At 40.8% G+C, this 15,976-nt stretch overlaps 1 protein-coding gene across 3 annotated transcripts; it reads right to left on the bottom strand.

The window, feature by feature from the left end:
* Nucleotides 1-3,937: 3,937 nt before the first annotated feature.
* Nucleotides 3,938-15,885, bottom strand: b3galnt2 (beta-1,3-N-acetylgalactosaminyltransferase 2). 3 transcript variants are annotated; one of them, XM_058652254.1, is made up of 13 exons: nucleotides 15,616-15,885; nucleotides 12,388-12,514; nucleotides 11,943-12,043; nucleotides 10,130-10,329; nucleotides 9,886-9,981; nucleotides 9,245-9,355; nucleotides 9,046-9,124; nucleotides 8,395-8,578; nucleotides 7,927-8,052; nucleotides 6,490-6,649; nucleotides 6,334-6,390; nucleotides 5,096-5,268; nucleotides 3,938-4,707 (listed from the first exon to the last, which is right to left on the bottom strand). In XM_058652254.1, exons 1-12 carry the CDS (start codon nucleotides 15,722-15,724, stop codon nucleotides 5,131-5,133), a joined length of 1,488 nt encoding a protein of 495 aa, XP_058508237.1. In that variant the 5' UTR covers nucleotides 15,725-15,885; the 3' UTR covers nucleotides 3,938-4,707; nucleotides 5,096-5,130. The 3 variants fall into 3 exon arrangements, with proteins under 3 accessions (XP_058508237.1, XP_058508238.1, XP_058508236.1); XM_058652255.1 differs by having other exon boundaries at nucleotides 3,938-4,480; XM_058652253.1 differs by having other exon boundaries at nucleotides 3,938-5,268.
* Nucleotides 15,886-15,976: the final 91 nt, after the last annotated feature.

Raw genomic sequence — 15,976 nt, 5'->3', positions numbered from 1 at the left:
TGTAATAATGAGTCAGTGCAGGAATGTCACAAACAACACGACAACAAAAACACTGAGAAACACAGAGAGAGTCGTGTGGAGCTGACAGGCTCCCGTTAGCTGTGTGTGAACCCAACATTTAACAGTGATGTGAACGCAGCCGACATCTGTCTTCTCCTACTCTCGGCTTCTCCCTTTAGGGATCTGCCTTAATCTTGACCTACATCTTGTGTCCTCTTCTGTCACACCAAGTGCCTTCATGTCCTCCTTCACAACATCCATGAACCTTCTCTGTGGTCTTCCTCTTTTCTTCCTCCATCTTCAACATCCATTGTCTGCTATAATCACTATCCCTATACTATACCACCGCAAACTCTTACTCTATCTCCAAACTGTTCAACCGGAGCTGTCCCTCAAATATATCCATGACTACTCCTGCTCATCCTGACAAAAAATATCTCAGCATCTTCAGCTCTGCGTCAAATTATACCTTTTCAAATTAAAGTGCTGACAAAATAAAATATGTAAACACAAATAAACGTATCAGTCAAAATGGGACAACGGTCATAATTGCTTTAACTTTTTCACTCACCCAGAGACTTTAATTTCACCTGACCTCATCATTCACTTTGTTTTACTCAGTAACAGATGTGGTTTAAAATGTAGCTTAGTACAGCACTTCCAAATAAACATACTTAAGTAAAATAACTTATTTTAAAAAGTACACATGATGTACTACTAATGAAGATGTACTTCATTACTCTCCACCTCTGTGTTTATGGTTGCATCAGATTCCAAGAACGGGTGGATGATCTAATTCACGATCCTCTTAATATAGAATAATTGTCAGTATGGTTTGGTAATGACAGAGAAAACACACTGTCTGCCATGTTGCTGCAGCAGAGGTCAAGTAGTCTTTTGCATCACTTGGACAAAGACGTGTATAATTACGTGTGCCGTTTCGGCGCCAATCCTTCTGCACACAAATCATCTCATCCAACCTCAGCACCACGTGACCACCACAGCTGTGTCCTGCAAAAATGTTTGCAGGAAGTGACAGCCATAACTTCAGCCGCCCGAGACGGCGTCGCTGCATGGGAATGAGACGCAGAGCTGTGGGTACAATTTCAAGTTAGGAAAAGGAAATGTTGCCCCATTAGGGCACAGTTGTGTGTCTAATAATATCCCCCCCCACACATTTCTGTGAATCACACTCAGACAAATACAGATTTTTTGGTGCTGGGTGTCATGAATAAATGATTTCCTCCTCGTTTTAGGGCACATGGGGAATGAGAAGGACGAGGAGGAGGAGGAGGAGGAGGGGTTGCTGGAGAAGAGGGGGCTGATTGACAGCAATGCATAATGCTCTGTGAGGAGAGTTATTTGAATGCATATGCAGATGCACCCCCTGTGTAAACCTCAGTAGAGCAGACTGTACGCTGTTCTGTGTCAGATCCGGGACAGCTGCGCCTGATCTGAATCGTGACATCTTTACTTTGACACCACAGGTACGTTTTAATTCCTATCAGTAGTGCGCTGTGTTAAACACTGTGGGCTCTGAAAATGAGACACAAGGACACCTTCGCTGGTGTCAAATCATCTTGAAAGTTTCATACTGTTAAATATTAATTGTTTCATGCAGAATATTTTAAGGCCAAGTCACCCCCCCCCAGCTGCTGCTGCTTCTACAGGCACAGTTTACTTTACATACATACAGTATATACACAGGTAATTATATTTTAACAGAGAGAAAGAAACCATTATGTGTTGGTATTTCAACAATTTTGTCATTTCAATTTCATTTTCAGAGACACAGACTCTTCCCTGTGTTATCCCCACGTGTGCACGTGAATATAAACAGTGAGATTTTGAGTGTTTTTGCACTGACAAAATAGTTGAAAAGTCATAAAAAGTTCAAATGAAGAAAATACACTCCGTGATACAATAGCAGGAATAAAACTTGATGTACTCACTGCTGACGTCTCACATTTGAAGTAACGGAGTGGATTAGAGTCACAGAGAAACACTTACATTTGCAAAATGGCAACAAATATGCAGTTTCTAATATATATATATATATATATATATATATATATATATATATATATATATATATATAGATTTTAAACCAAAGCAAACAAATTGACAATCTTTTGTGTTCCTAATCTATACAAGTGTAGGTTAATATTTGTCACCCACTCATACAGTAGTTTGCGGCCTGTATTTGAACCTTCGAGGGACATTTAACATCTTGCTCTATGTATGAATAGAAGATAAAAAGACGAGTGGTTGAAAGTTGAAGTTAGTTATACACAGCAGTAATTATTAGCAGTATTGGTCAAATACTTGTATAGTATACTATATATCTGAATGGCTTTGTTTGGCCCTGAAACCTTTGGTTGGTTTGTTTAGGTGTATGAGGGGGGAAAAAAAGAAAGACTCTTAACACTCTGGTAAGATGAAACGTCCGACAGAGCGAGACATTTACAAAAGAACACTGACATTTCAAATGTCAACACCGCCATGTATCTCGTCGACAGCACGAGAAGAAGAGGAGTTTTAGTACGGAGGTGAGATGAAAAGGATTCTATAAATACAATTAACTCAAGCGGCCCAACTTTTTCCTCCATTTTCTCAGCGCAGTGCTCGTCGCCGGCTTTACAGATGATTGCACTTTCATGGCAAAATATTAATGGAGTGAAAATAAATCAGCATTTCAGGGGAATTGTACACTTGTCGTCGCTTAGAAAAGATTACACACGCGCTTAAGGGCAGAGATGATTCATAAAGTGCGGGGTCCATTTATATGGGTTGTTTGGATGAATCAAACATTATGGTCTGTGAGATGAGCTGGGATCTCAGTTCTACTGTCAACTATTTCCCCCCCACTTCTTTAGTTTAGCTCAGGGAGTGGCTTCATGTTCACAAATATTGATCTCTCTGAGAACAAAAGGATTTTTTTTTTTTGCAGTGGCGTTCGCCTTCATACATTATTCCACACCATTTTCACTCCATGTGCTGACACATCCGCCTTTAATATAAAGCCGGGCCTCTTTTCACAGAGACTCATGTATTAAAATGAGAGAAAAAAAAAAAAAACTAGCTACAAGCTTGAGAAGTCTCATTAAAAACATGCAGTGATTAGTCTCACTTTGTGATGATGACAGAGATGCGGTTGGATTTAGTAAATCAGTTAAGGGGATTAAATAAACGCTGGACATGTCTGAAAATATAATGTTCTTGCATCACTGAGTGACAATAGCCCCGCAGCGTTAATCAAAATGTAGACAAATCAACGTCCTCAACTTCTTAAAGGAGCACCGGTGCGTCTCATTTTCATTATTCTCCTGGTTCACAATGAAGGGCTTCAAGCCAAATCAGTGAGAAGAGGCTGATGGAGTGAAAACCGCTGCTCTTATCTACGTAGGGGAGTGGAACAGTTGTGGACGTGCCTTTATTATCACGCGGCTCACTGAAAAGAGAGCAGGAAGAGGAATGTGTGCTCCAGTGTCAGGTTAATTGCAGGAATAGATTTCTTGGCAGGTGGGATGGGCCTAAATAAAACAAACGACTCGTCTTATCCTCCGTTAGAAGAATACTCAGCTTCATCTTGTTATTTACAAAATATATATAGTGGGGGCAATCTATTTGCAGTGACATGGCCATACTTCAATAAAACAAATCACCGCAGCAAGTAAAAGCATACGCTCATCAGAAAATTACATTTGCTCCACGTCAACATTTTAAAAAGGGTCTATTGATCAACTTTAAGCCGCTGATCAATTTTAAGCTAAAGCACTCCACAGGTTTTTCTTAGGAAAACAAATCACTGACATTGACTTCATAATAACACACATTTTCTTCTTAACAAGCGCAAAGACTGTTTGACAACTGAGCTTCAAAGCCAACATGGAACCACAAGCACAGTCCCCCATAATAAACAACAACAAAGCCAATCTGTCATAAGTGTTCTTTATTACCTGTGAGCAGGGCTTCATAAAACCAGTGTTCAAACTAGTGTCTATTTAGTCACAGTCCCAAAAAGAAAAATTGTGCTGCAATTTACAGTGATTTAAATCTGTGTTAATATACGCACAGTATGACGCCTAACAAATACAATAAGGCCACATCACTATTTTGCACAATGACAGGTACAGCGCTGACTGTGTTTGGGAGACAGCTCGTCATAAATCTACAAATAATGAGGGAGGATGAAAAGCTTATGACAATCATTTACAAAATATAGCAACGTACTCGTAAAGCCGTACCATCAAATATTCCCCCGTCAAACCAAAGAGGCTTATACGTCTGTCAAATATCAAGTATTACAGCAATGACTCTGTACATGATTAGCATCACATGCTGGAATTGCGCATTTCTTATCCTTCACTGTCATCAGCTCCCACATCACTAAAGCCTTGTTTCCACCAAGCGGTACAGTGCAGTTCAGTGTGCAGTTCGGAGCAGCATACTCTGATCCGACTGAGGCTTCCACCGCACACTGCGTGGGACAGACAGATACAGCTGTGTCAGCCGAGTCAATGGCGTCACATCATAAACAGCAAGACGCACCATAGATCCCCAATAAATTCCACATAGACGACAAACGCGGCGCGGTGAATGACGACAAGCGACGGAGAGAAATTCCCTGTTCCACAAGAAGACAAGAATGAAGAGAAGGTTCAAATGGTCAAGTGTTTCCAGTTCCACTCGGTAGAAGCAGGACCCCTGTGCGGGGACCGTACAGATCAGTTAGTTTGGTGCCATTCTCTACATTTCACAGTGGAAACACAAATAATTGCATGACACACCAGACTGAACCAAACTGTACCATTTGTTGGAAATGGGGTCTTTTCCCTCATTGTCAAGTATCATGATACAAACACTGGCGGTATACTACAGCTAAATGTATTGTAATGCATTCTGAAGTTGCACATGGCTCATAATGTTGGCATTTCATTAATATTAAGGTTTAAATCATCTAAAGAATCACACATTTGGCAGGGAAAAAGTGTTTATATCACATAACAACATTGATAAAACTCTGAAAAGTCTCCGTTTTGGGGTTTTAAAGAAATCCACAGAAACTTAAATGACAACTAGTGATGATACGCACGATGCCGCATGGTGCGCGTGTGGTGTAATCCAGAGTTAATGGCCCCAGGGACAACTGCATGGATCGCCACAGGCCCGCTTCCTGTCCCAGAGGATGTGCAGCTCCTCGGCTGTATGCTGCGGGGACGACAGCATGTCCAGGTAGCACTCTTTCTCACACAGCCAGCCAGCGTCCTGACAACAACAGAGGGGTGAGGACAGTGAGGACGGTGAGGACGGTGAGGACGGTGACTGTGTTAACATGCACACGCTCATCGGCTTATTAGTCACACATTCTTTCAGGTCTTTTTCCGGCTTAATTGTGAACATGCACCTTTGATACGGTGTGGATGAACTTATACCAGAGGGCACAGCATGATACTGCTGAAGTGTCAGTGTAGTAGTATGTGATACAGATGTCAGAGACCAGTGTAGTAAACTAGATTTTTTAGTGAAACAGTCAGTTTGTAAGAAGAGGAAAAATACGGTGATTTAATTGTATGTCATGTAAGAGAGTAAGGAGAAAGACATTTATCATTTCAATCCAGATTTTTGCTGTTTCTGTTTTTTGTCTGTTGAACACACAATATGTGATTTCTGCCGCTAGGGGTCTCTCTCCCAAAGTTGCTCTGTGTGCCACCTTTTTTACGAAGTTGCATAATGATCACCTTTTTTTTTTTATAAAGTGTGACAGTGACAGACAAATTCCATCCTCCATCCCTCATGACTGACAAGCCTCACTACAGCTGGTGAAACATCATGTCAGTGTTTTTTTCTGTTGTATGTACACAAAACACAGCCTCCTTTACACAACCATTACAAAGACACTGTATGTAAACTATGTGCAGGACCAGTGGATGTGTGTGCAGGTGCATATACTGAAGAGTCTCTGCATTTTATCTAGAACAGAAGAGGATGCAGAGCATGGGATATAATATATAGCAGCTGTGTCTGGTGCAAGCACCCCATTCAAAACAATACTACATTTAATGCAGAAATGTTACTAATAGCTAATAAGTGAAAGTAAATTCAACTGTTAATCTTTCCATTGTCCAATTAATCTTGAGTTACTTGTTGAACGCCTGACAAACGCTGATAAGAGGATAAGTGATCAAGCAGGTCATAAATCTTTTAAGAGCTGTGAGGAGCCTGGATCCAATCCCAGCTTCTGATGCATCTCTGTCTCTCTGCCAATAAACCACACCACAGCCTTTACTTTATAGAGTCAGTGTATCATTTGTGCAGTTGCTCCTCTTTTACCTGGTATTTCTGAGGTCCAACAGCCGCCATCCAAATCCCCATGCTCACATCTTCTCCCTGTAACAAGTCACCCAGGACACGTTCTTCAAATGATGTCCATGATCATCTACACCATCATGCACTTTCCCCACAGTTTCTCACTTTATGGTACTACACCTGATAGGCTTTCAGCTTCTCTGCGTTACTGGCAAGCCACTGGACGAGGTCACGAGAGACCACGTAGCCTGAGCCACAGGCAAACGCCGGGTAGGCTGGACTAGCATACTCTAGCTCCTGCCACTTCCCAATACGATCCACTGCCCAGCTCTGCCTGAAACTAGGTCAGTACAGCAGATACATAATCACCTCCTGCCTTGCTTTCACATGGCACTTCTTTTTGACAATGCAAAGCAATTGTGCTTCTCTCTCACTTAAGTTCTGCAAACAAAAGGGATGGGCATTTCTAATAAAAACGCTACTTGAATACGAGACGTGATTATACGTCAAATATCCGACTATGTGTCTATATCAAGGTTATAATAGTTTGGGATTTTTCATTAGTTTTGACTTCCTGTTTTTAAAATTAGTTAGTTTTAATTTGTTTTAGAGCGGGTTTGCTAGTTTTTATTTTAGTAGTTTAGATTTTTATTAGCTTTAGTGTTAGTTTGAGTTTTTTTGTAATATGGAGTATTTGCCAGGTGCAAGATTCAAAAAGAACCCAATACAAAAAACAACAAAAGATGCAATTTTAAAAATATATTAGGACAGATGAACAACCATCCCTGAATCAAATATAACAGCCTCATACTGCTGAGGTTGGATGCAGTTAGTGTGAAAGGTAAAAACAACATAATGAATGTTATGTTTTCCTTAGGCCCCACATTGTAAACAAAAACAAATTGAAAACATTTTATTATGAATAAAAATGGAACCTTTCAAAATTGCCGGCAGAGAAAAGATAAACACCCTTCATATGTATGAAGGTATGTATGAGATTAATTTACGAAAGACGAAAAACGAAAACGAAGCACATTTACGCTACAATTTTTTACAAGTTCAGTTTGTTATTGTTACTTAAAAACTCTAGTTTTTAATTTTATAACAGTTAAAGAAAATATTTTTTTTCAATTGTAGCTTTCGTTAGTTTTCCTTCACTATAATAACCATGGTCTATATTAGACATCATTTTGTCTTTCGTCATTTCAGCTTGCAGGAGACGCTATGAGACGCATTCAAGAAACCAAAATAATTTCATAATCCACATGAGTTGATTTCAGTCCACAGCGAGTTGATTTTAGAGAAGCGGCTTTAAGCTGCATTCAAGAAACCTGTGGGCAATAACACGCGTCCTTTAAATAACTATATCCTCGCTGCTGTTGCCACCTTGTGGAAACCGATGGACCACAACTTAGAGTCATTGAGGTAGAAATAATTTTTTAAATCAATGCAATCATTGATAAAAATGTTATTCAATGTTGTATCTTTTAAATATAGTTGTCATCATATTAACTGATTATTAACTTAAAGGAATAATCAAATATTCATGCCCATCATGACTTACAGTACAGCAAAGTAAATCACAACTGTCATGAACTGACACAAACACATACTTACTTCCCCCACCAGAAATTGCTACGCTTGAGACCCTTGTGGTCGATCTTCATCAACACAGAGTCCACGTCAATGTAACAGTCGTCATCCGTCTTCAGCAGCAGATTAAAGTCGGCGTTTCTCACAGACCTGTCGGAGAGGAAATTCAAACCTTAATAATTAAAGCCGAACGCGTGATCCCCCCCCCCCGCAATATCCTAGGGTAGATTTACTTCCAAATATCATCCAGAGCACAGGGCAAGAGGTCTTGCAGCTAAATAAAACACTTGAAATCAAAGATTAGAACCACCCTGCGTGTGTTGCTACATGATGACTCACAGCTACTTTCGCCCCTGACTGAGTGATTGCAATTGCGATTTTAACAGCGAGGCAGTTTGAGTCGACGACACACTTTCATTTCAGGTTGTAGATTTCCTCAGAGGGGCCAGGCAATTTGGAGACAGAGAATCGAGTTATTAGCACTTGGCATACCATTTATAGAATTGAAGCAGTTTGGAAGGCACGTTCCTGTAGGTGTCCACCACGTCCACGAAAACCATGTCTCCGTGCCTGAGGCTCTCTCGCTGCAAGGCGGCGTCCTCCTGCCTCAGCCTGGAGGCATGGTCCTGAATCCTGGCTGGTCGGCCTCGCAGGAGCCCCGACAGACCATCTCCATCTGACACGCAGGTGGTGGCGGTGCAGCGGGCACAGGGAGGTAATGACAGGCACTTTTATGAGATAATGACTGAAACCACAGGCTGGCAAAACAATGTGATAAAACTGTAACAGTTTACATAGTGGATCATTAGTCCTGTTTACACAGACATTGAATGGTGAATTTAATCTTCTTTTGACCAAACTGGCTACAAATCCATTTTCAGATAATGTCAAGAGCAAACAAAAGCAGGAGGTAAAAATCAATAACCTTACACAACAGGAAGGGAGAAAACATGTTGTTTCCCATTTTATTTATGCAGGTGCCCTGAGGTGAAAAGAATAAGCTAATCTCATCACCCTTTTTTTTTTTTTTTTTTAAAGGAAATTTAAAATGGGGGCTCCTTCACAACCACGTCTACATAGTGTGATTCTGATTAAACTGTTCACGTGAACATTTTACAATGTACTCTGTGTTGCTGCACCGACCATAGATCGTAAATGTGAACCCTCCCGCCAAACCAGGAAATCCAAGAGCACTTCTGTGAGGCAATATGCCTTCTGCAATCTGCAATTCCAAGAAAACAGGGGAAAAAAAACAAAAGTTTAAAAGTTTATTTTAAATTCTGTATTATTATCATTTCGGTGCTTTACACATTTGTAACCGACACCATACGTGGACACGTACAGAAGAGAACTTGAGGACGCCGCCGCCGTCATTGAGCTGCACAGAGGAAGAGTTGACGTTTGTCAATCCAGAAGAATCCAAACTCTCCCAGACGAGTGTCCCTTCAAAACCCTGGATGAAGAGCAGACGCTGCATTTGTTGTACGTGTAGTAAGGTGTTGTTTTGAAGAATTTTATTTCTGTGCATTGGGATACTGTATATAAAAGTCAACCGTGTCAACCTGTGAGAAGCCACTCAAATCAAAAACATCTCTTAGTACCTGGATAGCATTTATTTAGGATTTGTTTTTGGAATTGTATCAATTTAAACTCATACAATTCTGAAAACATCTTAAATAAATGTCAACATATTGTTTGATTTTTAACTGCAATGTCTCTTGTTGCAATTGTCTAACCAGTGTTCTTTGCACTTCTTGGGAGAAAATGACATTATTAAAAACAAATACATAATTATCTACCTCTGCAGTAAGTAACAACATTTTTTGCGTCCACAATATTTGTTTTACCTTTTGTGATATGTACTTGCTATTGCGCATATTGATACTATGACGATAACTTGTGCAGTCCTATAGCAAACTCGAAAACGGTGTTGGATGGTAAACGTCTGGCTCTAGCAGGAGCCTGAGTAGGCGTGAGCCTGACCTTAGGTAAGATGAACTGCTCCACTGGTTTGTACCACACCCCGTTCACCATGGTCCCAGTGCTGATGGCACTGAAGCGTGCAGTAACCACGGCCTCCTGCAAAAAAAAAAAATTCACATTTCACAACATACTATACGACAGATAGTTATTTCAATGGCGGCTGCCCTCAGGCTGTGTATCAAACACACTGTACAGACGAACAGCATAAGGAATACATTGTTCTTCGAGGTCCAGACCCGGTTACCTCCTGATCCAGCTGGAGAAGCTTCACCGTTATGTTACTCTGAAGCTCAGCACGGGGTCCTTTGGTAAACACCCCCAGCCTGGTGATCACCACTGGATGGAGGACCTTGAAGTCCAGGGCGACGGCCGAAACGTCTGACAGGGTGAGCACCGAGGTGTCGGACACCTTCACGATCTCTATCTCGGTGTCCTGCCCTGAGACTGGGACAGAAGGGAGGGCAGACACTTACTGCACCAGTGCAGGTGAAATATATTACAATCCTAAATGCTGACCATCTCTGTTCAGTGATGAGGAGAGGGAGAGCACTGAGAGAAGAAGGGAGACTCTGGTAAAGCGACCTCATCAGCACTTTGCAGAGCTGCTTCTAGGGATAGCTGTCTTTAAAGGGGAGCTTCTGTTTGTGAATGTTGTTTCTTAATTACAAAAGAGCAGTTTATTACCCAGGGGATCAATAAAAAGATTGAGTCTGTTAAAGAGAAGCAGGCTTTTTACTTTATATATGTTATACACACACACGTTGTGCTGCCCGCCTCAAAATAAAAGACAATTACGAGCGATGAGACCGTTTTTCAAGCCAAATGTTTCTCAGACTGACAAGAGTGGACAGGATTTGTCTGTACAGATATTAAATATTCTTATGCTGACTCAATACAAATACTTTGTTTGTGCAAACTTATCAAAAACAAATAACAGTGCCTCTCCCTGCAGTGTCGAGCACAAGATAGCCAACTTGCTAATTGAGAAGAAAAATCAATAAAGGCCTAGCATAAATCATAAACCATTGGCAAGAAACAGCTTATGTTCTGTATTATTCATTTACATTTCAAGTGTATTATTGGATTAATTGAATCAATAAAATGTCAGATGTTTTTAAAATATGTATAATTTCCCCCCAACGGTGCAAAAAAAACAGACATATTCAATTTACTTTTTTGTTTTTCAAAAAAACAACAACCTGTAAATATGTACATCCATGAAAGTTTAAGGATATTTGCCACATAAATGGATCATTATTTTGAGTCAAATGTCACTGCTTTAACATACATCTTTAAATGAACATCAAGTAGTTCGTTTGGCAACGTGTTGGGAGATGGATTTAGGTTTTGGTTGTTTTCTTTTTAAATCCGTGTGATAAAAGCAGCAGAAACAAAACATATTTTAATAACACACATGCTTTGAGCAGAATCCTGAGTCTGGAAACCGACTGTGTTTCAATGCAGCCACCATGTCTTTCTTTTCCAGTCTCAGTGAGTGTCTTGCACCAAAGCTGCCCACCTGCCTCTGATACTGAAGCAAAACACTTAAAACCATTAACACACTGGCGAGCAGAGAACAGAAGAAAGAATAAAACGTCACCATGACCCTAAAGGCCTTAGCCTATTCTGATGAGCAGAAATTATGTTTTCGTGAAGAGAGCAGATGGGGAGAAGTCATGAAATGGCTGAACTGGACTGGCTCAGTGAAGGTGAGAGACATAAAAATGTACTGACAGTAAGTCTGTTCAATTACTTCATTTTCTGTGTGCGAGTGCTTCATATAGCCGTTAGTACGCAGTGCTAGTTACGGCTGCAGCAGCTGCCTCCACTGCTATGGCCTTGGGTATGGAAGGATAAAGAAAAGTGTCCTTGAGCTCTGGGGGAACATGAACAAAGGTGTTTTCTACTTTTTTGTGAAAAAGCATTCTTTTAATCCTTTCACTTTCACTCATCTCCTCAGCTACTCTGCCGCAGCTCCTCCTTTCACACAGAACATATCTGTGTATTACAGCTGCCAATCTCCCCTTATCAGTCAGTGGACGACGATTCTTCAGTACCTGGCTCGGTGAAGTTCAGGATGGAGCACGAGTACGGATCCTCTCTGTCCTCTTCTGGAATGGGACACCCATGTTCGCCCACAATAAATTTCACCCCCACTCTGAAAAACAAATACACACACTTGCGCTGCAGTCATTTTTCCTTTGTCCAATATTTAAGCAACAAGATTTCAAAAGATTGTCCATCAATCCAACCTCTGTTACCATGGTTACTCAGGGTTGCTTAAAGGCCATCACACCTTATCAGTGCTTAAATCACAGATTGAGAAGGAAATGGACCGAAAGGAAGAATGAATGAGAGAAAAGTGTTGGCCGCTGGTTGGGTAAAAGAAGAAAGGGTTGATTGGGCAGTCTGTTATTTGTTGCCAGCTGCAGGCTTTACTTCCACTTTATGAATCCGACATGTGGGGAGAAAAGAAGATAGGAGTGGTGAAGTTGGACAGACCTGTGCTGGAAGTGGGGGTGATGTCGCAGGTATCCCAGCCAGGTCTCTCTTATCGCTTGTCGCAGTTCATAATGGTGTCTCGCTGACAGCACTCCCACCAAAACTTCATAGTATGGTAATGCCTCATCTGTGTCAAACACAGGGACCATTTTAAACACACTCAAACATGCGTGGATGGACATTACAATAGACTTCTACAAAAATAATCATGAATAAGAATTGTTCACGTCTTACTGGGAAAACTGGTTTCATTTTGATCAAGATAATTGCATTTGACCACATTACTGTAAGGAAATATGCTTTAAAGTAGTCCCTTTTTTCAGGTTTGCAAACATAAAAGGGCAGAGCCTACCTTCATTTGGTTTGTATATGTAAGAAACAGCTTCTAATAACTTACAGATTAGGATAATTAATATTACAAAAAACTAAAAATGTTTCATAAATGCTGTAGAAATAATATCATTGAAAAAATAATGAGATCCTGGAATGACTGAGAAAAATGCAGGCTGCACTAATATGTTAATGTTGCCCATTAACAATCATCCTAATGATCAAAATGATTTGTTTTTAATCTTTTTTATTCTTTAATCTTGATGCGTGATAATGTCGCATAACATCCCATCCCTAATTTTTATTCAACAAATGTTATGGTTGAAAATATCAAAACGAGACAAAGAACACTCCTGTAACTTGTGAAAAATGTGTTTGATGTTGAGGACAAAAGAAAGAGAAAAAAAAACCACTCAAACAACAACAAGGTGCCACAATAGTAAACAGTGATGTGTTGTTAAATGTCATCTAGAGCTGGTGAGAGAGACAGTGCAACAAGCGCAGATATATTAATAAAATTAAAACCATACTTGAAAAACAGGCTTGATTTATGCGTTGCGCTGCTGGTGCTTACTGCACTCTCCACTTACTTACATTAACTTTGCATTGACATACTGTGATGCATTTAAATTAATAGTCAACTGGTGGCCAACTCCTCTACGGCTCTGATTCAGCCTGAAGTAGCGCTGAACAATCAATCATTTTATGATAAGGGTTTTTGTAATAGGTAAGTAACAACATAACAATATGGTGTGCATAACAATATATTGATTCAAAATCATTTCCGTTTGAATACTGATTAGACTGATGGAGGCAATTCTAGTTACCAAGCTATTACCTGGACATTACTTTGAAAACAAAGGTATTACTGTATTATTATCTCCTTATTACCACACTGCAATCATTATTAGTATTAAGTTGGAAATCGATATGATAGGAATAAGATGGTACTTATTAGAATACTATTTTCACATGGATAATATGTGATATCAAGTGTTACCAATAAATGTGTTTTATGCCAATTAAAAATGCAATACAACCAACATATGAAAGTTGAGGAAACCAATTAATTGTGGTTGTAAAGCCGTAGTGAGTAATTTTTAAATATAAACAAATGGCTGTTAGATTCAAACCCCTTCACACATTGCTGATTCTTCTTTTCACTGCACTACTAATGCGAGACAGCTGCGAACATGATGGCGTATGACTGAAAACACAAACAAGTTCCCTCACAACATTTCAGAAGTGAATAAAAGAAGACATAAAAACCTTAATTGTTTGTCAGTTTGAAGGGATAAACAACCCCACCAGCCCCTGCACTGCTGCAGTACACGCACAAATGACAGGTCTTTTATGCTGTGTTTCCATTATGGCACGGTTTGGTTTGGTACAGCACCGCTTGGCTTGCATTTCAACTGAGTACACCACCTTTACTTAGTAAACGAGGTGTGTGCTGTGTCCGATGGCTGCATAGCGTTAATAACTGGTGCCACGACAACAATATCGGACGCGACACAACAGACAACAGTGGAGGACATCCAGCAGCTCTCTTTTCATTTAGTGCCTTTGCCTCGACTTTCATGGGATATTTACACCGATTGCAAGGGAGTGACATTTTACTGTCGCTCAATCAGCGTGGGTGGAGCCGGTTTAGCTCCACCCTGCCCATACTGTACCATTTTACTCTGGTACCCCAAGGAAAAGGTGCCAAAGAATGGAACTAGGGTGGGGCTGATTATTTATATCCTAATGGAAATGCAAAATAAAATGTACCATAGAGTACCAAACTGAACCGTTCCACTGGGTGGAAACACAGCTATAGTATAGCCTGACAGAGCTTGTTACCAAATGAAGGAAAGAAATCATCTTTATTGTCATTGTACAACCGAAAATGCACAATGAAATTTTGCACGCCGCCACAAAATGTGTCCAACATTCATACGTTCATGTTTGATGGTCGGAGGAGAACATGCAAACTGCACACAGAAAGGTCCCAGACTGGGAATTTAACCTGGCACCTTCTTGCTGTGAGGCAACAGTGCAAACCACTAGTAACCACCATGCCACACTCACCATGACACACAGGACACAGTTTATGGTTGTTGTTTTTTTTATGTTCACAAAGCCCCGACAGAGACGCAAAACACCAACAACAAAAATCGCAAAAAAAGTTACACACTGCACCTTTAACTACCACCCACACACACATACTTTTATGTACTAGTAGTAGTAGTACAGAGAATAATTGCACAAATCTGAGGTAAAATACTCATGGCAATTAAAATGGTGTGTCATAAAGAGCTTTTGCACAATGTATGCATAAACATTATATTGACATTTCTTTCACTTTTGTTTTACTGATTCTTACAATAATTATATCAAGATATAGATTTTCATATTGTTATTGAATAATTGCCCAGCCCTAGGACTTTTTAAATGTATAATAAAGTCAATATTGAACAATAGCTTGACTTACATCACAAGAACCATAGACAATACTGTCAGAGGAAAGGAAAAAAAAAAATCACAATAATAGTGGTGTAATAAACTGTAAAAACATGGTGTAATAAGTAAGTGTTGGTGCTGTAGTTGAAGAGAAAAAGCAGTGATGCTCAGCTCTGCTGTTTCCAGACGTCCCAGCAACGCCCAACATCACTGAACTGTCACATCCACATCATTCATACTCAAACACACACATGTACTCATGTTGTGTCAGCTCACACACACTCAGTCACAGTCACTACACGTTCACACACAAACTACCCACCACCCCACACACACACACACACACACACACACACACACACAACACCGCAAAGTTAGCCAGCCGCTCGAGCGTGAAAAAGTTCCGCGGCTTCGCGGAGGTGAAAACCGGCGGTTGGGACTGGGAAAAAGTACCCGAGTGTGTGTTGTTGTCCAGCGGAGAGGAGGGCTTCCGTGGTGTCAGCCACAAGTGCAACAGGACGGCGACGGCACAGGGCAGCAGAAGGAGCGCTAGCCTGCGCATGGACGGAGCCCTTCACTTCCAGCCGGAGCAGCCTTCAGCTTTGCACGTGCGGAATCTTCCTCCTGCTCGTCGGTGTGAGCTGCGTCGAGTGTGCGCTACATTTCAGCTCTGTTCCTTCCTCCGCCGGGCGGGCGGACTCCTCATCACAGCCGCCACCGACTTATGTCTGCCTCCGCCGCTCACAGAGGCGGACCAATGGGAGACGAGGAGCCCTGTCGCGGTGCACCGTGGGAGATGAAGTTCAATACACAA

Source organism: Solea solea, chromosome 15, assembly GCF_958295425.1.
Source record: "Solea solea chromosome 15, fSolSol10.1, whole genome shotgun sequence".
In the NCBI taxonomy this organism is placed as follows: domain Eukaryota; kingdom Metazoa; phylum Chordata; class Actinopteri; order Pleuronectiformes; family Soleidae; genus Solea; species Solea solea.
The sequence above is the reverse complement of the archived record's forward strand: the minus strand, read 5'-3'. Positions and strand labels throughout refer to the sequence as shown.